The 27,233-nt window shown below is 41.3% G+C and overlaps 1 protein-coding gene across 1 annotated transcript in view; it reads right to left on the reverse strand.

Moving 5' to 3' along the window:
- The window catches only part of MYO5A (myosin VA), a 99,869-nt gene that overhangs the window by 54,319 nt on the left and 18,317 nt on the right, over positions 1-27,233 (reverse strand). Inside the window, exons 2-10 of the mRNA XM_066636535.1 lie at positions 22,127-22,237; positions 21,717-21,888; positions 18,687-18,831; positions 10,753-10,909; positions 7,897-8,040; positions 7,070-7,151; positions 5,574-5,681; positions 4,161-4,267; positions 1,315-1,580 (exon numbers count right to left, since the gene is read on the reverse strand). Of these exons, the coding sequence (XP_066492632.1) occupies positions 1,315-1,580; positions 4,161-4,267; positions 5,574-5,681; positions 7,070-7,151; positions 7,897-8,040; positions 10,753-10,909; positions 18,687-18,748 (926 nt within the window). The 5' untranslated portion in view covers positions 18,749-18,831; positions 21,717-21,888; positions 22,127-22,237. The remainder of the gene's footprint in view (positions 1-1,314; positions 1,581-4,160; positions 4,268-5,573; positions 5,682-7,069; positions 7,152-7,896; positions 8,041-10,752; positions 10,910-18,686; positions 18,832-21,716; positions 21,889-22,126; positions 22,238-27,233) is intronic.

Consider the following 27,233-nt stretch of genomic DNA (forward strand, 5'->3'; position numbering starts at 1 on the left):
CCCAAGATTGGATGTCCACCCAGGCTCCTCAGCATCATCAGATCTTTCCACAAGGACATGAAGGGCACTGTTGTCTTCGATGGCTCCACATCAGACCCTTTTGACATCCGAAGCGGAGTGAAGCAGGGCTGTGTTCTTGCACCAACCTTGTTTGGGATTTTCTTCGCTGTCCTGCTGAAGCAGGCCTTTGGAACTGCAACAGAAGGCATCTATCTCCGGACCAGATCAGACGGAAAGCTCTTCAACCTCTCCAGACTGAGAGCAAAATCCAAAGTCCAGCTGAAATGTCTGCGTGACTTCCTCTTTGCCGACGATGCAGCTGTCACTACCCACTCTGCCAAAGATCTCCAGCAGCTCATGGATCGTTTTAGCAAGGCCTGCCAAGATTTTGGACTGACAATCAGCCTGAAGAAAACACAGGTCATGGTTCAGGATGTGGACTCACCTCCCTGCATTACAATCTCTGAGCATGAACTGGAGGTTGTCCATGACTTTGTGTACCTTGGCTCAACGATCTCCGACACTCATTCTCTCGATACCGAGCTAAACAAGCGCATCGGTAAAGCAGCTACCACGTTTTCCAGACTCACAAAGAGAGTCTGGTCCAACAAGAAGCTGACGGAACATACCAAGATCCAGGTCTACAGAGCTTGCGTCCTGAGTACACTTCTGTACTGCAGCGAGTCATGGACTCTCCGCTCACGACAGGAGAGGAAACTGAGCGCTTTCCACATGCGCTGCCTCCGACGCATCCTCGGCATCACCTGGCAGGACAAAGTTCCAAACAACACAGTCCTGGAACGTGCTGGAATCCCTAGCATGTATTCACTGCTGAAACAGAGACGCCTGCGTTGGCTTGGTCATGTCGTGAGAATGGATGATGGCCGGATCCCAAAGGATCTCCTCTATGGAGAACTCGTGCAAGGAAAGCGCCCTACAGGTAGACCACAGCTGCGATACAAGGACATCTGCAAGAGGGATCTGAAGGCCTTAGGGATGGACCTCAACAAGTGGGAAACCCTGGCCTCTGAGCGGCCCGCTTGGAGGCAGGCTGTGCAGCATGGCCTTTCCCAGTTTGAAGAGACACTTGGCCAACAGTCTGAGGCTAAGAGGCAAAGAAGGAAGGCCCATAGCCAGGGAGACAGACCAGGGACAGACTGCACTTGCTCCCGCTGTGGAAGGGATTGTCACTCCCGGATTGGCCTTTTCAGCCACACTAGACGCTGTGCCAGAACCACCTTTCAGAGCGCGATACCATAGTCTTTCGAGACTGAAGGTTGCCAATACAAAGACATCAAGACAGTGAACACTCACCCATAGATGTCCAAGACACCGATAAAAGAATGCTGCTTCATAGTAGAATGAAGAGCTTTGTTCACATGATCCACAATCCAGTTAAAGAGATTAGCATAGATATGTTTTGCAAGAGCATCCCTGGCATTGATCGCCTGAAGTTTGGAAATGGGTTTGATGTACGTCTCTGTGGCAGTAGCAAGTTTCCTATGGCAGAGCCAGTGAGCCATCTGGTCATACTCCACTCCCATGAGATCGCAGAAGATGTTGAGGGGCTCATGTTTAGCCTACAATGAGAAAAATCTCATCAGATTTGAAACCATGTTGATTACCAACAGTACGCATCAATATTTCCAATCATGCAAAAAACAGAAGACAAAGAAACAGTTTTACATTTTCTAGACTTTAGGTGATTAGATGGATCCATATACATTGCAAACCTCACTGAGAGAGTATGCAGCAAATGTTAAAAGACTGTCATTACAATTCTCCTGCTTCTTAATCTTAATCCCATTTCTGAGCAAAGCCTCATGGACAGAAATTCTCTATGAAGTGCTGATGCTTTCGTGAAGACAATTCTGGCATCTAGAAAAGTAAACAGAATTTCTACTGATAGAGAGATTTCTGGGACTTGGTCTTTGGGTCAAATTGCTAAGCAGACATAGACTTCTTTATAAGCATATAGAAAATTTATTTACATGCTATTTACAGATTAAGAATAGATTTGGTTGGATACAGGTTTTAAGTTACCCCATGGTGGATCTTTGATTTCTTTCCCGAACCACACCTAAAACTCCAGTACTTGTACTCTATGGACAACAAGTGACCTATGTGATATACATGTCATTTCCTTCTCCTTATTTGGCATACTGGTGCATGGTTCTAGCCCTCACTGGGAGCCATGTATAGAAGTTCTGGCCTGCAACTTTGATTTCACAACACCCTGGAATGTTCCTTTTGGGAAAGCTATGACACACATGTTTTTCTCTGCAGGTCATCTTGACATTTTCTACCTTGTTTTTAACAGAAAACACGAGTCATGTTTTTTCCTAATGTTCCTCCTCTGAGAGAAATTAGGTTAACCCCTAAAATCTCTAACAATCCTTCGTTTTTTTTCTTGACCAAAATAAACATCTCGGTGTTTATCTTGGTCACACTTTTATACTACTGATTTAGGGACATACGTGTTTGGTTGAACTTTTTTGCTAGGCCTTTGTATGCAGCTGTATGTATATTTAACTAAAACAATGAGTTTTAACTACATTTTTTTAAGTACATCTTAACTTTTTGGTATTGAAGCTTTACTAACTTTAGTGTCTTGCATTGCTTTGGAAAGGTACATTCTTGATACTTGGGAGACTAACTATGAAAGAGAACCTGTCATGATGACAGAAACTATAGCAAGAAAGAGAGTTGCTATATCAATGGTGTAGCTTAAAGAATACAACGCAACTTTTAGGAAGTCTTTTGTAACATGCAAAGCTGCTATTGATAGCAGTAACTGAGATATGTGTTTAAACACGTTTTTTTGCATAAAGTGCAATATCTTTAGTGAATCAATATGTAATTTTAATATTTGAGTTTGTAGTATTTCTACATTTGTTAGACTATGCAGATTTTGCTCATGCAACGAGCATCCGTGTCACGTAATGCTGTGCATCTATGGCTGCTTACTTCAAAGGCCTTGTTATTTAAGCTAACTTAAGTCTTTTTAGCCATAAGTTGTTTTTAGATTAGTGCCTTAGTTAGAAGCTAGCTCATTTTATGGCCGACACAATGCTTAAATGCACACTATACAACTCTTTAAAAGAGTAATATTCTGTAAAAGAAGTATTTTAGACTTTGCAAATCTATTCTTTTAACTTTAAATAATACTAAGGACAGACTACTTTATTTGTGAATAGTGTACATAACTAAAGCTATATGAAAATGCTGCTTCATGTAGAGATACTTTGTGTTTATTAACTTTAGACAAAAACTTTATAGGACTTTATGAAAAGAAACTTATACTTTTGTATAGCTTAACTTTTTAAAACTTAGGTTATACTAGTTATGTTTTAATCTCTAACACTACACAAGTTTCTGATCTATCACTTGTTGATTCGCAGGCATCAGAGGAAGACTTCCATTTCTTGCAAGCAACTTTCAAATCAGTTCATGGACTGTATTCAGATGATCATCTCCAACAACAGTTTGGATGGCTGCAACCAAGTGCTGTATGTTCACAGTTCCTCCTTCTCCCTCCACACTCAAGGCTTATTTACTTGCTTTCTGTTTGAATGAAACCATAGCTTGTCATGATATCTAAACCAAGCCATAATTTACAATTCTGGTTTTCTTACACATCATGACAAACTAGGTTGATTCTAAATTAAAAAGAAGGAATGAAGACCCAAATGCTAGAAGAGAGTGCGCACACACACACTTTGCTTGTGGCCTTCTAACTATGGTTTAAATGCAGTCATTAAAATAGTTTTTCACACTTGAATTTATCCAATTAACAGAGTTGGTATGAGGGAGGGAGGGAGGGAGGGAGGGAGGGAGGGAGGGGAAAGAAAGAAAGAAAGAAAGAAAGAAAGAAAGAAAGAAAGAAAGAAAGAAAGAAAGAAAGAAAGAAAGAAAGAAAGAAAGAAAGAAAGAAAGAAAGAAAGAAAGAAAGAAAGAAAGAAAGAAAGAAAGAAAGAAAGAAAGAAAACTATTTGAAAATATTCTTTTAGTTTAGATGACACTGTAGGAGGAGGAGGACAGGAAAGCAAGCATGGATACAGAAACTATTTGCAGTAAGACGGCAGCATATAAACCTTAAAATAGCCAAGGTTATTGGAAATGTTACAGTGAAAATAGCTTTACACTCATTTGGAACTTACTGGTATTGTACAACTGTCGGCGTCCCGAGCTGTGAACCCCACATTGCCCAGGTGAAGAATAGCAGCAAGGATTTGAAAAATTCCCATCTGGCAGGAATCAACGATACCTGTGTATTAATAAAAATTTGATTTTGAAACAGTGAAAAGCCATGCTGGATTAAGAAACTGAATAAGCACAACACAACTTCTTATGTACTTATTCTAGAACTATGAAGTTATTGTATATGGAAATAGAAACACACAGTGCCACCAGGGTGCAACACTGCATAGGAAAGCTGAGTATACCCAGAGAATGCAAGATCAAACAAATGAGTCCTGAGGTGATATGAAAAAAAGGTTTAAACATAGGGCATTATTAAATACATATGAGCTCACGCCCATAAAATAGGCTGACTACCCACAAATGGGTGCCACTCCGCGTTACAGGTCAATGCGCTGCATTGATGGAACAAGTATTCTAACTGTTCGTGGTCAATTTCAACTTGCACAGGGTCAAGGAACAGGAAAGGGCAAAGAGGAGACAGGCAAGATTGCTTTGGAGAGGATGAGATTATAGTCCAAGAAATTTAGTGGACCAGAACTTTCCAAAGGGGGAAAGAGACTGTATTTTACATATTGATTTGAACTAGCCAGATCTTTAGCCGCATGACTCTAGTCTCAGAAGACTCCAAAAGGCATTCAAGAAACGTTTAACACAAGCGTTGAAAAATAGTGCCTAAAGTAATGGTTAACGCAGAGCTTCCCAAACTGGGGCATCGCAATGGCCCAGTCAGGCCACCTTAAGGGGCACAGCGACGTTGACAGCAGCACCAGCGCTCCCATGATCACACTAGTGTGTGGGGGGGGTGGTGGAAAGCGGGCTTTTTAAACACTTACCAGGGTTGCTCTTGGCCTCCAGAGGGCGTGGGGAGCCCACAGATTCCACTATAGGCTTTTCAGCTGAAAACCAGAAGTGGGTTGGAATCGCTATTTACAGCATTTTTGAGGCACAGGGAGGTCTGCAGGGGGGGGTCCACAGGCTTCTTGCACCCTCTGGAGGCAACAGCAACCCCTGGTAAGTGTTTAGAAAGTCCTTTATTCCCAGGTGCCAGCACAATCACGGGAGCGCTTGCGCCACTGCCTCCTGTACAAACACTTACCAGGTTTCCAACTCTCTCTGAGCTAAGGAATTTACAGCTCATAAAAAGATATTTCAGTGTTCAGTTGAAAAGAAAAACATTAAATCCATATGGTTTCTCACAAACTTCCTCTGAATCATTCCAGGGCAACAACAGCTCGCAATAGCATGAAAGGTACATAGGCCCTTGGTCCAATACAGTACAGCAACGAGCTGGTGTCTTGTAAAAAACCATTTCATGAAGAGCAAACAACACACTACTGAGAGACTAAAATACAAGTCCTTCTGAAAATTACCTAGCAATGTGCAAGCCCGACGTGTGTTTAGCATCTCCTTAGCATCATCAATTCCATCAATCACTGGACTGCCCCCTTGCTTGGTATAGTGAAAATAATTTGCATTCGCTGTTTTAAAAAAAATGCAAAACAAAAAAACTTTAGATACTAAGAAATGCACTTTGTAAGCATATGTATTAACCCAGAAGGATAAAAAGATAAGGCAAGGTCAATTAAGTTGCATCTAGATCAGGGGTCTCCAAACCCCAGCCCGGGGCCAGATGCGGCCCACGGCGAGCCTCTATCCGGCCCACGGCCAGCGTCTTGTCCCCTGAAAGCCCCTGGCCCACTTTGCTGAACATGACTGGAACTATGCTCTGGTTGCATCTGGAGGGTGTTCTAAGGGCCAGAGAGGTTGAGTGAATGAGCCCATTCATTCATTTATTCACACATCTAAGTTCCATCTCTAATTTATTTATATAAATTTTATATTTAAATTTTTTTCCGGCCCTCAAATTGTGCCAGACATTTGATGCAGCCCTCTGGCCAAAAGGTTTGGAGACCCCTGATCTAGATTAAACCGAGAAGCAGAAGTTGTAGGCTGAAAAAGTGAAACAAAAACAGGATTCTCAAGGCCCAACTACGCTTGGTCCCGATTTCAAAAAGAGGCTTAATGTTCTAGAATCTCAGGGGTGGGCAAACCCTTGCATGCAGGCCATTTGTAGCCCTTGGGGACCCCTCATCTGACCTGTAGGGAGCCTCCAATCTCCAATGAGCCTCTGGCCTATCAGAGACTGTTGGAGCCCACGCTGACCCGCAACTGCCAGTCATGACTGCCAGACATGAGCTGCGAGCCGAGTTAGAGCAAGGCCTTTTATAGTCTCCATGTGCTTTCCCCTGGGCATTATTTAACACACACACACACACACACACACACACACACACACACACACACACACCCTTCTGAATAACTTACTTCTCCAAGTTTTTCTGGCTTTGTCTATATGTTTTCACTGTGCAAGAGATGTGTGGCAAACCATAAATAGTTCTCATGTGGTTCTATATGCCTTTATTATAATTCTCATGTGTATTATAAGTAAGCTCAGTAAAATTCATTCATTCATATAAGTTCTGTCTCTAATGTATGTAAATTTATTCAAATTTGAAATGTAAATTGATTTTTTTTTTCCCGGCCCCTGACACACTGTCAGAGAGATTATGTGGTCCTCCTGCCAAAATGTTTGCCCACCCTGTTCTAGATAAAGATTTTTCCTGGCAGAAATCCAATATGCTCACTGATTTCAACGTAATGTTAAAATATATCAACAGCTTGCAACATGAACAGAAGCAATTTTCATTCACCTTTAAAACATATAATGTCTATTTTGGAAAAAAAACAGGGGTTATAGTAACTTAAGAAATGTTGTTGTTTTTTTAAAGAAGCTACTACCCAAGACATAGCATTGCCACCTTGGTCATATGACCACTAACACAACACAGGAGATGCAAGTCCATACCTAATCGCAAAGTTTTAAATTCAGGCAATGATGCAGAAGCACACAATTGGTAGAAGATATGGTAATTTCTCTCCTCTTCTGCCTTTAATAAAAATAAAACAAGCGATAAGACATCTCTCAAGAATATGTTATTTTCATGAAATTGACAATTCTACTTTGTGTATAAAGAACGGAACGAAAAGGAAATGAAACTCTGGGAAATTGGGGGGGATGCAATAATCCATCCAAATACTTTAATTTCTTATTAAGTTGCCTGCTTTCCAAAATGCTCCAAGAAGAAGCATTAATTAATATTGATGGATAGGTACAACTGAGATGTTAATAAGCCTGCCACTGTACAGAATCTAGGAAGGAGCTCACTGAACAGAGATTGTGCCACCACCAGTACTTTCATACATTGCCCCTTCCAGCGCCCTCTTTCTCCTTCCCTGGATGTACTGAGATGTCCACACTGCATTTTTCCTCTGCTTTTTGCTTTATACATCTGAAGTGACCAAGACACTGGAAAGGAGACACCTTCTTTCTGCTCAAGGTGGGGTACCAAGGAAAAAGCTAACACAATGCCAAAATGCATAGTTCTTGGTTTGGCAAACAGGTTGGATTTCAGACAACAAGCCCTTCAGCGTATCTTTTTCATGAACATAGCATTCAATTCTTCTTAGGAAACTATGAATCGTTTCTCTTTCACACACTGGAGAGGTGTGTAGTAGCTCTGCGTCAACAATTAAGCAACTAGGCTTGACACATTCTCATTGCTTCTACCTCTATCATAAAATGTCTTGAATGCTACCATCACCGAGTGCATGCAGTAAATACATCCGTTTTACCTGAAACACAACTCTGGATTTTTCCAGGAGATACGTTCTCATGTTAGCACCAGTGATTCGATACCTTTTATCAAAACCTATTTCAATATATTTCCCAAAGCGACTGCTGTTGTCATTCCGGGTGGTTTTGGCATTCCCAATAGACTGTAGGGAGGAAAGAAAAAGGTGTTTAATCGTTTTAAGATCCCGGCTACAGCATGACACAGGGTCACTGAAGTTGTATTGGGATCAATCACATGGAACACAAGCTTAAGCCTAACCTCTTGATGTGTAAATATGAATTTTGGCATACAGCCTGTCCATATTATGAAGTAACGTTATAGGGGGGACATGTTTGAGACATACAAAATTATGCAAGGGACAGAAAGATGCTCTTTTCCATCTTGCATAACAGCAGAACTAGAGGACATCTGCTAAAATTGAGTGTTGGGAGAGTTAGAAGAGTAAAGAAAATGTTTCTTTACCCAATGTATTATTAGTTTGTGGAACTCCTTGACATAGAAAGTAGTGATGACATCTCACCTAGATGCCTTTAAGAGGGGATTGGACAAATTTCTGGAGGAAAAGTCCATCACGGGTTACAAGTCATGATAGGTATGTGCAAGCTCCTGGTTTTAGAGGTAGGCTACCTCAGACTGCCAGGTGCAAGGGACGGCACCAGGACGCAGACTGTGTCTTGTTGTCTTGTGTGCTCCATGAAGCATTTGGTGGGCCACTGTGAGATACAGGAAGCTGGACTAGATGGGCCTTGACCTGATCCAGCAGGTCTCTTCTTATGTTCTTATACGTTGCCACGCCAACACTTGTAAACATATACCTGTACATAGAGTTTACAGGCATCAGAAGACCTCTGCATGTGGAAAGACTGCAAGTGTTAGCAGTGAACCAATTTATTTAAAAATCATGTAGAAGGTAACTGCATTACAAAACTAGTTTTCAAAGATGGATTTCCTCCATGGATTGCCACAATTTTTGTTGCAACAACTGAATGTTAGTGGATGTTATGGGACACAACTTTCTTTGATACCTGCCTTATTGCTGCACACATTATATTTGGAAGGGGGAATAAGAAGCACAGTATGACAGAAACTGAGAAGACTTTTTAATCAACAATAACTTGCTGAATCAGCCTAATAATAGAATAGATTGCTTATTACAAGGCATGAGCAGGATTGCAGATTCAAAACCCTCTGAGGCCTTGAACATTTTTCTCACAACCTCGTCTGCATCACAGGGTTGAGGTGCGAATTGCAACTGTAGACTGCAAACACTACATAAATTAAATAATTGTAATACTTCTCCAAAGCCTCACACATGTGAGAGATAATACTTAGCAACAGTTGCACAGGTCTATGGCCCTATGCCATAGTTGCACAACATATGGCCCTATGCAGATGTTTGCAACTATCTGAAACAATCCCCATAAAATACACGTATCACTCTATGCATGGAGGCAAAAATACATCTAGTACTGAATGAATATTAAGTAAGACTATGTGAAACTCCACACAACACAGCAAACCAGGCAGAATTACCTTATCAGCAAATACCTCTAAACCACCTGTGCCAAAGTTGCATTAGGGTGGATAGTGCCATCTCTGCTTTTGTTTGTATTTCAAGAAATGCTTAAAATAAAAAAAGTATAATTTAAAAAGAGTGGTTAGGGGAGAAAAGTTTGGTTGCATTTGTCTAGAAATCAGTCTTTTTTTGTGAAAATTCTGCATCCTGCAGAACTGCATTTATGAGGGCAACAACTATTCCTCTCAATTTTAATCCATACTACCCATCTTTCCAGATTGAGTGAGTATATTTGATCGTAATTGTTTTATGATTTTAATACCGCAGGCTAGTTTGAAACAGAAAAGCTGCTAATAAAAACTATGAACAACAAAAGTTGTGATACACACAAATAATGTGGAATATTCTTTTAAACACAACTTTCACAAGCCGGTAATTATAAAAAGTTATAACAATAGGTACCACCAAAATATCTTTTCTCATAGGACCCCAAGAAGCTGTATGCATTACAAAATCTGGACTAGGTTTCAAGTTCACACATAAAAACAGTGTTTAGTGCAGATCGCAGAATCGGGAAGCTCCCATCTTAAAACAAATACGGAATTGCCCATTCAGGCATTATAATCTATATCAAGTAAGGTGAATTTGGAGAAGTATATAAGCCCCAAACTCACTTGTAATTGCACAATACAATTATGAGGAGTAATTATTATCTGAATAGGCATTTAAGACCAAATTAGATACTATATCCGACTTTAGGGATTGGAATGTAAATCCTCCTACAATTTTCCTTATTTGCTGCTGCATCAGCTGCCGCCACTCTTTCTCACTTGCTCTGACTTTACAAAAAGCAGAGGGTGGATGGAAGAAGTGGCAAGGAGTAGAACTCCCCCATTTCCTTCTTCCTGCCCCTGCGGCAGAGCAAGTGGAACAGAAGAAGCAGAGGAGATTGCAGGAGCAGAATCAGGGCAGCAACCACCTACACTGCTGCTAAGTACATGTGGGGTGCTAACACAGACAAGGTGAGGTGATTGGTGGAAGAGACATTCCTGCATCCACAGCTTGCCTCATTAGTGGGCTGGCCCTGAAGATTTCTATCATAACACTGTGTGAAATCAGCCAAGTTTCCAACAGTGGAAGTGGAGCTTTTTGCCGTTCATACCACTGAAATATAGTTCTTCTGACAACTAATGTTTTCTGATCATCCACACCTGGTCTTTGGTGAAAGCCCGATCAAGCAGGTAATCCAGCACAGGTGTTTTACGGTCATAGGAAAGGGAGACTTTCAGTGACTCTACACTGGAATTAAATTAACAGTGAATGTAATCCTGTTCTTACCTCCATTATAGGATTGGAAGCCAAAACTTTCTCTTCGACATTAGCTTCGCTAGCAGACCCACTTACAGTGGCAAAATATCTCATTGCATACTTAGCAGAGACGGTCTTTCCTGCTCCTGATTCCCCACTTACAATGATTGACTGATTCCGTTCATCTCTGAAACAGAAACAAAGTAAGTTTCAGCTGTGCGCTCCACTCAGTTCTATCATGCACACTGTGTTTGGAAGAACAGATATATAAGGCACAATATAAGAAAGTGAAAATCAAGGTAAGTAGAATGCATTTGAAATCTGTAGATACTACTTCTATCACTCCCAGTGGGACTAGAAAAAAAATGCAACACATACCATAATGCAATACTGCCCCTGAAGACTGTGATGCAAGAATAAAAATTGATGTGTCCCCAAATGCATCGTAAATGCCACTATTCCTAACTGTACGTGCTCCAGCATCAGCTTGAGAGATCAAGTATACAACTCTGATTCCCAGGGAGGATCCTACTGGATTTTATTACTGGATCTCATCCTACCAGATGTTACAACCACTTGGGCATTCTTAACTTGCCCCTGACCCAATCAAGTAGGCTTGGATGCCTAATCTGGATGACACATGCCAATCCCAGCAGGTAGGAGGCCAAGTGTTCTAGTTCTCAGTGAAATTCAGACATGGAATACACAAAATGATCTGTCTGCTTGACCATTCAAGCTCTCTGCAAAGGTCTGAGTTTCAAAGTGTTTTAAACCTTCTTGGTCCAATGCTGCATATACGCAACAGGGATCAAATGTGTACATCTGTGCGCTGGGTTTATGAGTTTAAGGAAGCCTCTGTCCTACTGAACCTTACACTGAGGCTTTTCAGTACATAGTTCTTGAGACTGCTCAGTAAGTATGAGGAAACTAATATGGCTCCTGTACCATCAAGGGTTGCATACAACATGAATTTCCTAAAAAGCTGCATTGATGAGGATTTACAAATTACTACTGGCATTTGATAGGTGCTTTAAAAAAAATTCCTCCAAAGAACATTTGCACTGTTTACGATCATCAATACAAGCAGTCTCTCTCACACACACATTCTCTCACACTATGGCTGGGCAGGATACACTATTAAATTCCCTGTGTTCAGCTTATTATAGTGCCATCTGGCAAGTACTTGGCACAGAGAGACTCTATATAAGCAGAATAAGCTGGTACCGTCTACTTGATACCAAATGTCCATGAGAAACAAGACAACATTGTGGGTTTTCACAGCCTCCTCAAACTTAAGGCTTTATAACAGCAACCACCTCTTTGCATTTTCTTCCTTGTGCAATAAAAGAGCCCTTGTTCCCCAGATGCAGGAAGGAGACCTAAGAATTGGCCAGAAGAGACCACTGAAAACACTGGCAAAAGCGTATGACATACATAATAAATGTTGGTCTCTAAAAAGGTGCCATCAGTCACACTATCTTTTTTGCTTGGTAAAAGCAGTTTCAGCAGCTTGCTGGGGTGGGGGTGGGGGTAGTTCTACAATCTAAGTGGATTGTTCAATCCACTGTTCAATCTACTGTTCAATCATTCAGTAACACTACGCAGCTTCTAATCACCATGAATCAAACCAAGGAATATACAGGTAAACTATATTGCATATCTGATTAAATTCAAGAGATGGTTTTGGAAAACGTCCAAGACTCCTATATGTGGGGGGAAGGCTGCAGAGGGCATGCAGTTCTGGCTGCAGATGTACTGCAAAGCTTGGCAAACAGACAATAATAAGCAGCACATAGGGTCGGGCCAACATCGAAACCCAAAACAGCATACTGTGGGAGCTGAAGATAAGACTAAGGTTAACCAACAGGACTTTGGCTGAAGTTGCTTCAGCACTGGTTTCAATTTTAAATAATGAAAACTAGCCCTGCACGGAGATGGGCAATCTGACCTCCCTGAGGTGGTCAGCTCATATATAAAAATGCCCTGCACTGTTTCTGGATGGATTGCTGTGATTCTTGCTGGTCTTCTGGAGCTGCTCTGGAGGCACACACAGTCTCCTAGAGCCAAGGCAACATTTCTGTGGAACAGTTATCAGTATTCAACCATTGCGAATACACATTCTTAGGAGCAGGGAAAGGAGAATGAACACCCAGGAATTTTTTATCTCCTCTGCAGAAATCTCTATCAGGGGAGCTGCTCTGGTGACTGCTTCCTAAGATTGCCCAGGATTTCCTCTCATTCTCAGGGTCCTCAATATCCCAGGACTCCTGATCCAGAAAACGTCCCAAGTCCTGAACCACAACACCAAGCAGCAATCCACACATGCACTCAGTGTGTGACACAAGAATGGCAAGATATGCTCCACAACTGTGATATGGTCAAAATATGAAACAACATTAAGTGCAACTTTAGCATGCTCATCAACTGAAAATGCATCCAGAATGTTGCTCTTAAGGCCAATAATGCCACCCAAGTCAACCCTACACATTCATATACAGAATTTGCCAAATGAAGACTCAGTTTGGAGCTATGAATAAGAATACTAGACTGAGGAGACCCAAATTAAAATATCCATTCAACCATGAAGCTCGCTGGGTGACTGTCATGTCACTCACTCAATCTCTTAGCCCAACATATCTCATAGGGTACTGTGAAGATAACATGGGGGGGAAGAGAGAGAACATTGTGTATCGCACCCCGAGTTCCTTGGAAGAAAAGTGGTAACTATAAAAATGTAACTAAGAAACCAAGCAACAGAAAATCAAGTTACCTGAATACAAAACAGTGGTCAAATAGAGTTGCACGTAATGAGTTACATGCACTGAGCAGGTTTACTGCTGAATTTACATTTCACTTCTGCATACAGGAGTTCCTCTACATGGAAATGAATGAACCCTATTTACTTCTGACTTTCAGAGATTCAATCCATCCCCCCCCCCGCTTTATTTACTAAAAGTAAAGAAACGATGCCCATTTAAATTGCACAACTGTGCAAATCTAGTAACTGTTTCTCACAAAGAGGCAACTGCACTGCCCCTTGGGGAGGGAAGACTTTTCAGTTTTTGTTCAAAATAATGGAAAAGGCCCTTTCAAAGCATCATAATCTTGACAAACCTGGCATTCTCCCATCTTCCTGACACTTTTTAAACTGTGAACAAGTTGCCTGCTGTGCCAAGTGTACAATATATTGACTTCTGGTTCCCTGCACTTCCCACTTCTGCAGCATATTAATGCCAGTTTTTGCTTTTCTCTGTTATTTCATTGACCTCTTATTGTTTGATTTACTTAAAACACTTCATGCCCTGCCTTTCCAAGCTCTGTAGGGGCCACAAGGTAGCTTATAAACAATTGTAAAAACAATAGCAGAACAACCTAAGGCTTGTATACTCAGTAGTAAGTCCCAGTGAGTTCAACAGAGTATACAGGAAGAAATGAGTGGAAGCCCCTCAATTACTTAAGCTGCAGGACATGTTCTTTGCATTCACAAAAGAAAACCACATGTTCATCCCAACCAAATCATCTTGCCTTTCTACCGGTGCTATTATTTATAATGATCAACCTGTAGATAAAAAGCTTCCTGGCTTGCAATTTATTCCTCTTCATCTCCCAATGCACTTTATCATAAATACAGCCCCTATTTCAGCTTCTTGTCAATTACTCTCCTCATAAATGGATGATTAAGATCCTTAATTATTCCTAAAGCATAATTCCACTTAAGATGACACAATGACATCATCACCAACCACCAGGAAGATGCTGCCACACCACATGGGCGGGCTCTGCACAGTGGTGCTAATTCTTAGAGGGAACCTTATCCTAACCCAAAAACGTTTGGATCATCATACACCAAGAATTAAAAATTGATAGCATTTGTGTTTGCCTGTGCAAGAAACGGTGGTCCAAAGGGGATAATTAAACACTGCTCCTCCTCTCAGAACTGTGGTGAGGATTTATTGCCAACAGTTGTCCAAAGCACTAAAGGTGCAAAAAGCTCTAAATGGCCTGGGACCAGGGTATTTAAGGATCACCTTTGCCCATATATAATATGGCCTTAAGATCATCCTCACAAGTCCTGTTCTTTGGCCCACCATTAACTGAGGTGCATTTGATGCATACAAAGGACAGGACTCCTCAATGGCACTACCACAGTTGTGGAACTCTCTCACCCAGACTATCTGTCAAGCCCCCTTTCTTTATCAATTCTGAGGAGTCGGCTGAAGACCTTGCTCTTTCAGAGAGTCCTGAATGGAGGCTCTTGATCTTGCCGATTCCTGGTGTTGCTGTTTCAATTTGTTTTATTTTTGTGTGTACTTTTCTTATTTATACTGTGATTTAACTGTCAGTAGCCACCTTGATAGGATGATATTTCTGAATACAAATGCATAGAACAGAAAACAACAATGTTCAGGCATTATGATTTCTTACTATTTGTCAGTATGATTTTGAAATATTTGAAGAGAACTGTGCTCAACACATGCACACAGGCTGGAACTCTGATGGCCCAAGAGCCAAGCCTTGTTGCAACTGGGTACCATATTCAGCTATAAGCTGGGGTTAGACGCTTCCCTAATTAAACAGTGTTCCCTGGATTTCTGACTAACTGCAAATATATATTTTTTCTAACTCTTGACAAACAAGAGTTTTTTTGTGATACTAGTGAAGTCTGTCCTAAACCAGATCCTATTGGCACAATCCATTAGGAAAGTGTTTCTCAAAGTGTGTGTTGGGACCCACCAGGTGGGTTGCGAGCCAATTTCAAGTGGGTCCCCATTCATTTCAATATTTTATTTTTAATATATTAGACTTGATGCTACCTGGATATGTGACTGCATTTGGGGAAATGTTACAGATCTGTACTTTTAATAGGTTACTCTACATATGCTTTTAACAATGATAGTCAATGGGGCTTACTCCTGGGTAAGTGTGTGTAGGATTGCAGCCTAGGATGGTTAAAAATTTTCCTGCCTGATGGTGTCACTTCTGGTCATGACCTCACTTCCGGTGGGTTCTAACAGATTCTCATTCTAAAAAGTGGGTCCCAGTGCTAAATGTGTGAGAACCTCAGCATTAGGAAGTTCTCTTGTGCAAGACCAGTTAAAAGGAATGGAGCTATGCCTCCTTTCATTGCAATGAAGTTTTTCTAGGAAACCTTTTCTTTTTTTATTAAAGTTTTACTAAAAGCAAACACACACACAAAAATTATTGCAAGTTATGTGACAAGTGAGGAGATCCTGAACTACATTTCTTTGTTCTACTACAGAATCAAACAGAAAATTAATTATCAAATCTTAAACAGTCTACATTATAAAATGCATTTTCCAGACAAATTTAAAAAACATAAAAATTAACTCCTATCTACTCATCAAATACATAGATTATTTGGCCCTCAATGCACAGAAAGTCCATGAATGGTTTCCAATTATCCATAAAAGATTTTACTGACTTGTCTTTAAGAATAATCTAGGAAACCTTTTCTGCTGGAATGTGCCCTTTGTATAATTCAATCATATGTCAGGTTCACCACTCCAGAGTTTACATTCCTGAATCCAACCTGCCAGGAAGTTAGCAGTCCTTTTCAAGAACTGAAGCTCCAGAAGGCTATTAATCCATTGTGGCTTAATGCACAGAAGCTTGATAAAAACTCTAGAGGGTAATCTAAATAACATAATGGAGATTTTTCTAGAGCCATCTGGAATGTAATTTGGCTGAGAATCATTTCACACCTCCCCTATCACAAATCTAAAACGAACAATTGATAATGAACAAAAGCTATCTTTAAAGGGAAGCACATGTGAAGAATGAAATAGTTTGCATCAGCTGCAATATCATGACAGATTGCAGCTGGATAGAAAGATGAGCCAGCAAAATGGAAGTTATTCCCTGGGAATTACTCCCTTGAGGTCACTGTAGCAACCGTCTGTTCGTGCATGTGAACAGCTTCCAGCAGGACACCTCACATGAACTTCAGGATCCCACACTGACCACATTTAACCCAGTAAGCAAATGGAGAGTCCTCTGGGTGGTCACAAATTCATTTAGTCCTCTCTTCGCTTTTGAGCTTAGGCACAATCCCCAGCAAATGGTGGCTCTTCATGCCCCATTTCAACATTCTGCTCTAAAGAGCAGAGACGTGTGTGTAAAAACAGTCAAATTCTGAAGCAATTATCCAATTCTACTGATGCGTTTGTTTAGCCAAAGAGTGTCGGAGATCGTTGAGCCAAGGTACACAAAGTCATGGACAACCTCCTGTTCATGTGCAGAGATTGTAATGCAGGGAGGTGAGTCCACATCCTGAACCATGACTTGTGGTTTTTTCAGGCTGATTGTCAGTCCAAAGTCTTGGCAGGCCTTGCTAAAACAATTTATGAGCTGTGAGTTTTCCAGACTCACAAAGAGAGTCTGGTCCAACAAGAAGCTGACGGAACACACTAAGATCCAGGTCTACAGAGCTTGTGTCTTGCATACACTTCTGTACTGCAACGAGTCATGGACGCTCCCAACAGGAGAGGAATCTGAACACTTTCCACATGCGCTGCCTCTGGCGCATCCTCAGCATCACCTGGCAGGACAAAGTTCCAAACAACACAGTCCTGGAATGAGCTGGAATCCCTAGCATGTATGCACTGCTGAAACAGAAACGCCTGTGTTGGCTTGGTCATGTCATGAGAATGGGTGATGGCCGGATCCCAAAGGATCTCCTCTATGGAGAACTCGTTAAGGGAAAGCGCCCTACAGGTAGACCACAGCTGCGATACAAAGATATCTGCAAGAAGGATCTGAAGGCCTTAGGAATGGACCTCAACAAGTGGGAAACCCTGGCCTCTGAGCATCCCGCTTGGAGGCAGGCTGTGCAGCATGGCCTCTCCCAGTTTGAAGAGACACTTGCCCAACAGACTGAGGCAAAGAAGGAAGGCCTGCAGCCAGGGAGACAGACTAGGGACAGACTGCACTTGCTCCCAGTGTGGAAAGGATTGTCACTCCCGAATCAGCCTTTTCAGCCAGAACAGACGCTGTTCTAGAACCACTTTTCAGAGTGCGATACCATAGTCTTCTGAGACTGAAGGATGCCAATGAATTATGAATTATCCAATTCTAGACGGTTGCTACATCCCATGAAAAATATCCAGTTAAAAAGTTGAACATTAACAGCCTCTTTAAAGTGACAATATTAACAGTTTTCAGCTAACTAGGATAAAGCCCTAATTTTTATTTCTAAATAAAAATAAACTTTGTGTTTATAGCACCTTCCTTCCAATGAATCCACAGGAACATGTATGATCCTTCTCATACTCCAACACTACCTCCTCAACCACCATGTGAGGAAGATTATTAGACCAAGAGATAGCAACTGACTCAAGGTCACCCACAGAACTTCCTAACAAAGCAAAGATCTGAACCCAGGTTTCCCTGCTCCAACACTCTAACCACTATACACAATACTATCTGCTATGACTATAAATACTGGTTACAGATAGTATTTTTGCAAACTAATATAATACAAATCAGTTCTTTTAATATCACCGAAACATCATCATTGTATGTATTCAATCATTAACAAGTTTAAAGAACAGGGGCCTTTGCACCCAGTGCCCCTTACTTTCTCTAGAATCATCCTTTTCCTAAAGCCAAAACTGGTAGCATATGATGCCACCACAAAGACAAAAGCCAGGAAGAGAGACATCATCTTTGAAAGTCTCCCTCGCATTTGCTTGAATGACCCTCAAGTCATCGTCCCCAAGGTCCAAAAGTCTATACTATATTTCAACGGAGGCATTCTGTTAATCATATAGTAAATGGTTTGTCAAGCATTTCAACTGGGAACATTTAAAGAGCTACCTTGTGATGGTTATTAAATATGCAGATAGGAAAAACAATTTCAGAATTTGTTCACCTTCCTCAAACAACAACAAAAACTACAGAATACAGTCCTCAGTGAAACAAATAGAAGCCTTGTTCTTACCAACCTGGCCATTTGTTTATATGCTTCCTCAGCCACAGCAAAGATGTGGGGGTCCATATCCCCCATGTTCTGGCCACTGTATGCATTGATGATATCTTCGCCATAGATAGGCAGCTGTTCATAAGGATTTATGGCAACTAAAACTATACCTGAAAAATAATTTAAAAAAAAAAAAAGATGTTATTGGCAAGTATTAACAGTCCTTTCAAAAAGTTTTGTTCTGTGGAGAATTACAGAAAAACATCTTTTTTTTTCCTTCTCCTGTTTAAGCAAGTTTTTTTGCCAAACAAATGGAAGTAACTGAGAATAGAGGGAAGAAAAAAAGACAAACAGCAGCAAGTAAAGTGACTTCAATTGCATTAGACCCTTGATCCATCTAGCTGTTGAAAATGGTGGCAGGTCTTTGAAGTTTGGGGCTGTGGTAGTTTCCTGGAAATGCCAGTACTTGACTCTAGGACTTTCTTCATGCAAAACATGTGCTCTAATACCAAGCTATGACCAGCCCACTGTATAGATGAACCTTTATTTTCTTAGCAGAAATCAAAGGGAGACCATGATTCCCATGCACACTATCAGCTCAACACCTCTCATAGTTCCTCAGGTTTCTGAGACTGGGGCTATAGCTCACTGGAAAAGCACATACAGAAAATCCCAGGTTCAATCCCTGTCACTAGCCATTAAGAAGAATCTCAGGAAGCAGAGTCAAAGAGGCCCTTGCCTCAGGCCTTGGAAAGTACTATTGGACTAGATGGGTGAATATCCTAGTTACAGCATGACTCATACAGTAACTCATACTCCCAGCATGAGTTACAATCATATAAGCCTACCTCAATTCAAAGAAAGTGTATCACACGGTGAGCCAATGGTGAAGGTAGCCATCGTGGCCATTTTTGTACTTTAGATCAGTGGTTCCCAAACAGGTGAGACACAACCCACCAGTCAGGGAAGCATTGCTTCCTGCCCCTTTAAGGTGAAGGCAGGAGGCAGCAATGCAATCCCCAGAATCAAGCTGCTGCTGGGGATGGGAGGTTTTTGTTTGTTTTTTTACGTGTACCAGCAGCCAGTACCAAACTCCTGGGGGGTCTGGGGAGCCCTTTGCAAGGTTCCCAAAGCCTCCAAACATGTAAAAAAAAAAAGAGGAAAAAGGGGGCACTTCTGGTTTTTGTCACAAAATCAAGAGTGCCTGTTTTTCTCTTTTGGAGAAAATGTTTGGAGGCGCGGGGAGTCCTGTGGAGGGTTCCCCAGACTCCCAGACCCCCCAGGACTCCAGTGCTGGCTGCCAGAAAGTTAAAAAAAAACCTATCCCTCGCAGCAGCATGATCCTGGGGATCATGTTGTTGCCATAGCTCCTCCATCGCACACACAGTCCTCCCAACTCCCTTGTAGGAGTTTGGGAAGCACTGTTTTAAATAACTGAATTTTAAACAATCGCCTTATTTGCCAGTATCCAAAGCACCCAACTCCTGGGGAAAAGTTAAGACAAAGACTGCATGCAGCTTCTGCTACCCTATGTATTTGCCCACAGTCCTTCCAGTTTTCTCTGCCTGTCTCCAAGCAGGAAAGGCAATGGCAAAAACCAGGCTAGAACAAGGAGGTGGGGTGAAAATAATTCCCCTTTTGCACAAACAGAGAACTAAAGATACAACCACTGTCTCTACAAGTTTATGAGGTTAATACTGCCATTTATCCCTCATCATATCCACTGGGAAATTCTGCAATAGGTAAACATAGTTTATTTATAGATCAAGGTGAGTGCTCAAGAACAGTAAACCATGCTTTTAAAAATGAAGTAACAGAGACATTAGAGCATGTTTTGGGAGGGCTTATTGGAGATCAGCAAGATAATGCTCCCTGTATGATAACTGTTTTCCCCAGATTGTCAGCTGAAATTTTAAAAATGCCTGATCTGAAGCCAAGAAGCTAGTGCTTGATTCAGATGTCCTATGTCACGCAAGACAAGGCAGAGGTCACCTGGGAAAACAGTGTTTGTTCCTTGACTGAAACATCCCCAGTGAACTGGTGCTTACCATCATTCTAAAGGACGGAAACAACCACCACAGCTCTGTCTCAAAGATGGAAAAAGAGAGGGAAAATAGGTAGGCCCCTCTAGGGTCTTCTGAAACATTTTCCTAGTCCCAAAATTCTAAGAATTTTTCAAAATTGACACCAAGAACTTTACTTTCAAGACAGAGACGCATCACTTGTAAATGCAAAGCAAAATGAAAAGGATATTTAAAAATAAAAAATGTACATTTTAGTTAATGTTATTTTTTTTCTTTGTGTCTGTGAAGGAAGAAGGCTTTTAAAGTCAAGGGATATTGATCATGCTACAGTCAAAACTAGGGAGAGCAGGCTTGTAGTGAAAGTACATAATAATTGCCACTGAGGAGCCACTCCCCCAAACCTTTCAGTAAGAAGCAGATTGATTTCAACAGAATTTACTTCCAAGTCGGTCCTTAGTCCAGACTACTTCAAACAATCTCAATATGACATGACTCACGTAGCAGCTGTTAAAGCCATTTTAATTAGCTTTCTATGCAAATTGGCTGACTTGCATGTTAACTGAGCACTACACAACCCTGAAGTTAGCCAGCACCACCACAGATACCTACCATATTAGCTGATCAAACATTAACAGTGGCACAGAGCTTCAACCAACAGGAATATTTACCAATATTCCTAAACCAATATTTACTAAACTAATATTTAGTAGCAATCATATTGTGATAACCACTTTCTAACCCATCTGCTGCTGTTTTATTGTCATTTGAATCTCATTTGTATTATTTTACAACTTTTGGATGTTTGGGGGCTTACTTTGATCATGTGCAAGTAAACCTCTAAGAATTTTTTATAAAATGGAAAGGCAATGTATATATATTTTTAGATAAAACAAGAGCTGTTCTGTCAAAGTGGCTCAAAGTTACACACTGAACAAGCCCTCTGGGAGCAGAACAGATTCACCGTGTATCTTTATATCTCCATAGCTGTGTCTCACAACCTACCATGTAAAGAAGCCTGGTTCTACACTTACCACAATACGTATAAATGAGTTTAGAGTCTATAAACCGAACTTTGAGGTTATGAAGAACAGCAGGCTCATGAAGATAGCTGAGAGCAGTCAGATCATTTTCGCCCACAAGTATGTCTGGGTTTCGCAAGGGTGGTAGCTCTTTGGTCTTAGGGTCAAGCTTATATTCAAGATCCTGAAAATTAGAGAATATACTGAAGTTATATTTTGGGGTTTACTCTGCATATAGCCTAATAAAGTTGAAGGTAAAGGAGTATTATGCATTCAAAATCATCATATATAGCACTTTAGCATAAATTCAAAAGACACAATCTAATACACATACATAGGTTCACATCATGAACATGCAACCCTCTCTATATGAGCCATTTCAAGCAATGTTATCTAATGAGGAATAAATAAGACAACATTACCTTGCCTTCCTCAAGTCGAAGATGGAGGACTTTGTCTCCAGGTTTATAATCTTTCAAGAGTTCTGCCGACTTCCAGACTACTTCTGAATCAGGGATCCAAATCCTTGCATACTGCGAAACAAAATCAAAACCCCAAAATTAGTTTATCCTAATGAGTATACTGATACAAGAAGTGTAAATACACATGCCAACATTGTCAAGTTTGCAGTCAAACTGATGGGGGACACACGACTACTTACAGCAAGCAGTTATGACCAGCTATCAACACTCATAAAAAAAGACCACCAAACTGTAATAAACCAAGTATCTATATTTTTTTTCCAGTTACTCATATGCAGTTAAGACAGCTGAAACTAGAACTAAAGATACAACCCTAAGCATAGTTTGGCCTTCACTGTGTCCAGTGCAGGGTTGGAAGTGGCAGCCGCACACCTTGGAGTAAGTAGATAATTATCCCCTTACTCCAAGTAACTCCGCAGCCACTTCAAAGATGGCTACTCAGATCTGCACCAGCTAAATCGCAGCTGCAGATCCAAGCAGCCCAGTATAATGCTGAGCTGCTTGGGAGGGGGAGTTAGAATTTAGCCTAAATGCGGGAGGCCAGTCCCACACCTCGCCCAAGCCTGGTCCATCTTTACCCTGGCCAAGAGCACATTCTGTTACCCATTCTGCCCTCCCGCCAACCTTTCCAACACCCTGTGCTGGCCTCCCTAGGCTGGTTCTAACTTAAATTCTGCCAACTCAGATCTAAGGAGGTGCAAATGTGCATTACAGCATGTTTGCAACATTCCCAGCCAGCACAAGTATTTGGGCCAGCCCAACAAGTGCTTTGGATTGTGCTCTCAATCACAGTGTGCATCAGCAACAGCAGCACACATAATTAAAACACATTCTGGAGGAACAGCTGAGAGTGTCAGAGAGTGGTGACATTCATTTATTTATTGCAAATTTCATCCCATTAGGTTAGTAAACTCACTGTCCCCAAAAGGCTTTGAACATGGGTAACTTAATAAATATGAAAAAAGTTTCTCTCTAATACAATGAGTGCACAATTTGTTTCTTCACCTTAAACATAATCCTGAAGTGGTGGCACACTGTAGTTCAGGGGAGTGAAGAGCAAATTGTCTTTGGGCAATGGGTTGCATTAGATAACCTTTCCTTATGATTCTTATGAAACCATGAACACTTTGCTTAGCAAGGTCAAGACTCACCTAAGCACATAAACTTTGCAGACTCTCCCTACCTGGAAACAAGCTCGACTGTTTCTTATAAACAATTATGTCAGTGGAATTTGTCTCCAAGATCTCCAAAGCCTGGAATTCTACCTGAAAGGATTCAGCTCAGAGACTGCTTTTCTTTTGATGATTCTAATCTGAAAAGGCAACACTCATGGCCTTTAGAAGAACTAATGATCTAGTGGCCAAACTGGAATTTCATTGTATAAGAAACAAAACTGACTTATCCCTTATCTTTAGATCTTGCTCTTTCTCATAGGCAAACACACAGGCTCCTGATCTAAGCAGAATTTATGCAGCTCTATCTGTTTTCTTGCTGCAACACATTTAGCACAAAAAAGGCTGCCACCCTAGGTCAGGCTGCCATCTGGTGCCTTCCACTCCACAGTCCGCACCTGATCCTTTCCAGCAACAGCAGAAACAAATCTGCAAGTTGTCATACACCATCCTCACAAGCAGTGGACATATATATATATATACACACACACATACATATATAAGGAGAAGAGTAGTTTAACAATAGCCTCATTAATGCAAGAGAGAGCAGCCAGCCACTCCATCAATCATTCTCTCTCCAGGCACTTAGAACAGCTTCACTCCAAGGCAAGCCACGTCTCCCTTTCCCCTGAGCTCATGAAAGAAAGATAATCACTTTGCATTGGGGAAGGGTCACTGCCTTGGAGTGAAGACTTTCTAAGCGCCTGGAGACAGACCAGTTGATGGATTGTCTGCCTAATGACTCAGTCTTACATCACAAAGGTCAGCAAAGCTGTTATTAAATCGCCTGCCTAGCAAAGGGACATTGTTTTTTAAATAGATTTGCTTTAATGCAATTTTTGCCATCCACATGAGTTCTGGGAAAGGAACCCTCGCGAATAAGGTGATTTATCCTGTACAGTCACTATCAAAAGTAATTTGTTCAAACAGAGCACTTCCTCTCCCTCACCTTAACCAATAAAAATTAATTTCATAGCTCCAGACTGTAGATTTTACAAGACACACACACACACACACACACACACACACACACACACACACACACACACACAGAGGACACAACAGAACATGTGCTGAAGAAGAGATGTCCTCCAATTGCACTTCCTGACACATCCTGGTCAGTGATAGAAAGAGGAAAAATCTAAGATACTGCCTCCACCACAGTACTGGCAGATGGCCAAGAAGCATCCTCCAAGATCATTGGGTGGGAGAGTGTCCCTGCAAGTACACAAGCACCAAGGAGGGGGTTAGAATTGGGCTTGGCCCGAGAGCTCCCAGACCTCAATGCCACATGGCCTCAGATACTGGCCTAAGAGCAAAGGCATGTTCATAAGGGAGATAGATTGTTAGGACTGGAGTGGTACTATGAAAGAAGGTTGGCATTGGTGGGTTTCCAGTGTCAGAGTTGGCTTTCAGTGCCCTTCCTAAGAGGAAATCACTATTCTTACATCAAGAATTATTATTTTTAAAAGGGGGGTGGTCCAGATCATGTAAAGCTAGGAGGAATACTTCTATTCTTCACAACAGGCAGGTCAAAGCATCATAACATCTCTGCAGATGGAAGGGGATCAGATGAATTTTGGTTATAGCAATGGAAAAAGAAGAGCAACTGGACACAGTCTGAAGGAGACAGTTCCTCCCCATTTAGGAAATGTATGACTCTTGGAAGTCATTCAGAAGAGGCTGTGTACAAAGGTCTAGACATGCCTGAGGTAAAAGAAGACCAAGAACCACTCATCACAGGATTCCAGCAACCAATTTGGTCTTGTTTTCTGAGCTTTTTTCGAAAATAACTGTGCATCATACCAAGTCATCAAATTCAAGTCAAGTGTGTCATGCAGCACACAACAGCTTTGGAAATCAATAAGCACAAATCTTCAGAAGAATAAATAGATCATTTGAGAATGCCTACTAAAGTAGTAGGCAAACCGTTAGGTGAGAACAGCTTTATTGAACAGTGACCTATCAGCCCAAACATTGTTAATTACAGAACAACCTCTGGAGGCCACCAGAGCACAGGTCCTGCTGCCTCCGGAGAATCAGAGGGCCCCCAAAACCCATGGATTTCAACATCTGTGGGTTTCGATTTCCACGACAGTTCCTGGAACTGAACCCCCATGGATAACATGGACCCACCTGTATATGTCCACATAACCCCCTTAAGCCGGTGGATAAAACTCCCCCTGCCACTGCCCAAAGGAAACATTCAAACACACTAAACAAATCATAACATATTTATTAGCAGCTACAGAAATAAAAAATTTCTTCCACTGCTTTTGCAAATTAGACAGGTGTTGGCAGACAATCAACATAAGAAATCTCCAGAGCTTGAAGAGCAGTCAACAAATGACAGTCCTCATCATTTGAACCTCAACCATGATGGCTGATATTCAGTGGCTGTCGTTGGCAGACTATAAATTCACACTGCAGCATTATACCAGATGGACATGGTGAAACATGTAATAAGCTATTAGGGAGAGTTTATGTGATTCATACAACAAATCAATTACTGCAGGATAACCAGATAGGGTTGATTTTGGAAGATATCTGAAGTTCCATGGATTTGATCAGTGGTTCCCAAACTGTGGGTTGCGACAAATTTTTGGTGGGTTACTAAACTGACAAGCTGATAGCTGACAAGGTAAATGTACTGAGCTCTATGGAAACTGAAACAGGGCAGCACATGCACATTTACTCATGAGTAGATGAACATGCCTAGGTCCACTTTTATGGGCAGGCCAAGGGAATTCACCACCACCAGAATGGTCCTGATCCAATGAACACAGGCTCCAACAAACTTGAGAAGCAAGTCATCCATCCCAAGCTGACAAGACAACTGCATTGAGCCCTATGGAGAGCAAAACTGAGCTGTACATGTGCATTTACACATGAGTAGATGAATGGGTCTTGGCTCTTATTGAAGGCCAAGCAAAGGGGAATGCAAAGCCACCAGAATGGTCTTGATCCAATGAATGCGGAGCTCAAACACATACTACAGAAGGTGGTCCCCCCCACTATAGTAAAAGCAACAAAACCAGAGATTTCAGTGGTTAGTAAAATGTTTAGGTTTGTAACACAATGTTCCAAAGCAGGAACAGAAGATAGAAAACTTCCATTTTTGAACTAGTCACTGTTCCCTGTTATATTTGCACCAGGTTTTAATAAACCACAGCTACAGCTGAACTCAAGGAACCATGATTCGTTTCAAAAGCAGAAACTTTCACTCTCCTCCTCGGGTGCACAGAGGAAATGGAAGTGTGTGAGAGCACAGGAAATGCAGATCTGGTCATAAGAATCGAAACTATGGTCATCTGAACCCATCTTTTGCCTGTAAGAAAACACTGCCAATGCAAATCGATGTCACAATATCAGAAAGATTTTATTCGAAAGATTTCAAATCAAGCAATGTGTGCTCACAACAACAAGGAGCAGAAAAAAACATACACGCAAACAGATCACCATAGAAACCAGACTGCCAGTGCTAACTGAGCCTTCCCCAAGAGATATTTAAGGGATATTAGGACCCTGCTGGCACCAGAAGCCTGTAGCTTCTGCATATTTAAATTTGATCTGCATATTCAAATTTGATCAGATTTCAACTGCAAGGACAGATTACACTTCCATTCTTGACTGCATCACAAAGGCAGAGAAGAGAATAATCTTTATAATTAAACTACACAAAGGTGGCTGAGCTGTGCATTGTTTTGCTATCATTTATTCTCAATTACAGCCAACTCTATCCTAAGGGATAAAGGCATATATCATCAGATGTGCATGCTGCAGCATTTATCATATCAGGATGGTGCCACACACAGTCTAATTGGATATCTACAGCAGGACACTGCTTTGGAAAGTAGTTGCACATTAAGATATGC

Source organism: Tiliqua scincoides, chromosome 8 (genome assembly GCF_035046505.1).
Source record: "Tiliqua scincoides isolate rTilSci1 chromosome 8, rTilSci1.hap2, whole genome shotgun sequence".
Lineage (NCBI taxonomy): Eukaryota > Metazoa > Chordata > Lepidosauria > Squamata > Scincidae > Tiliqua > Tiliqua scincoides.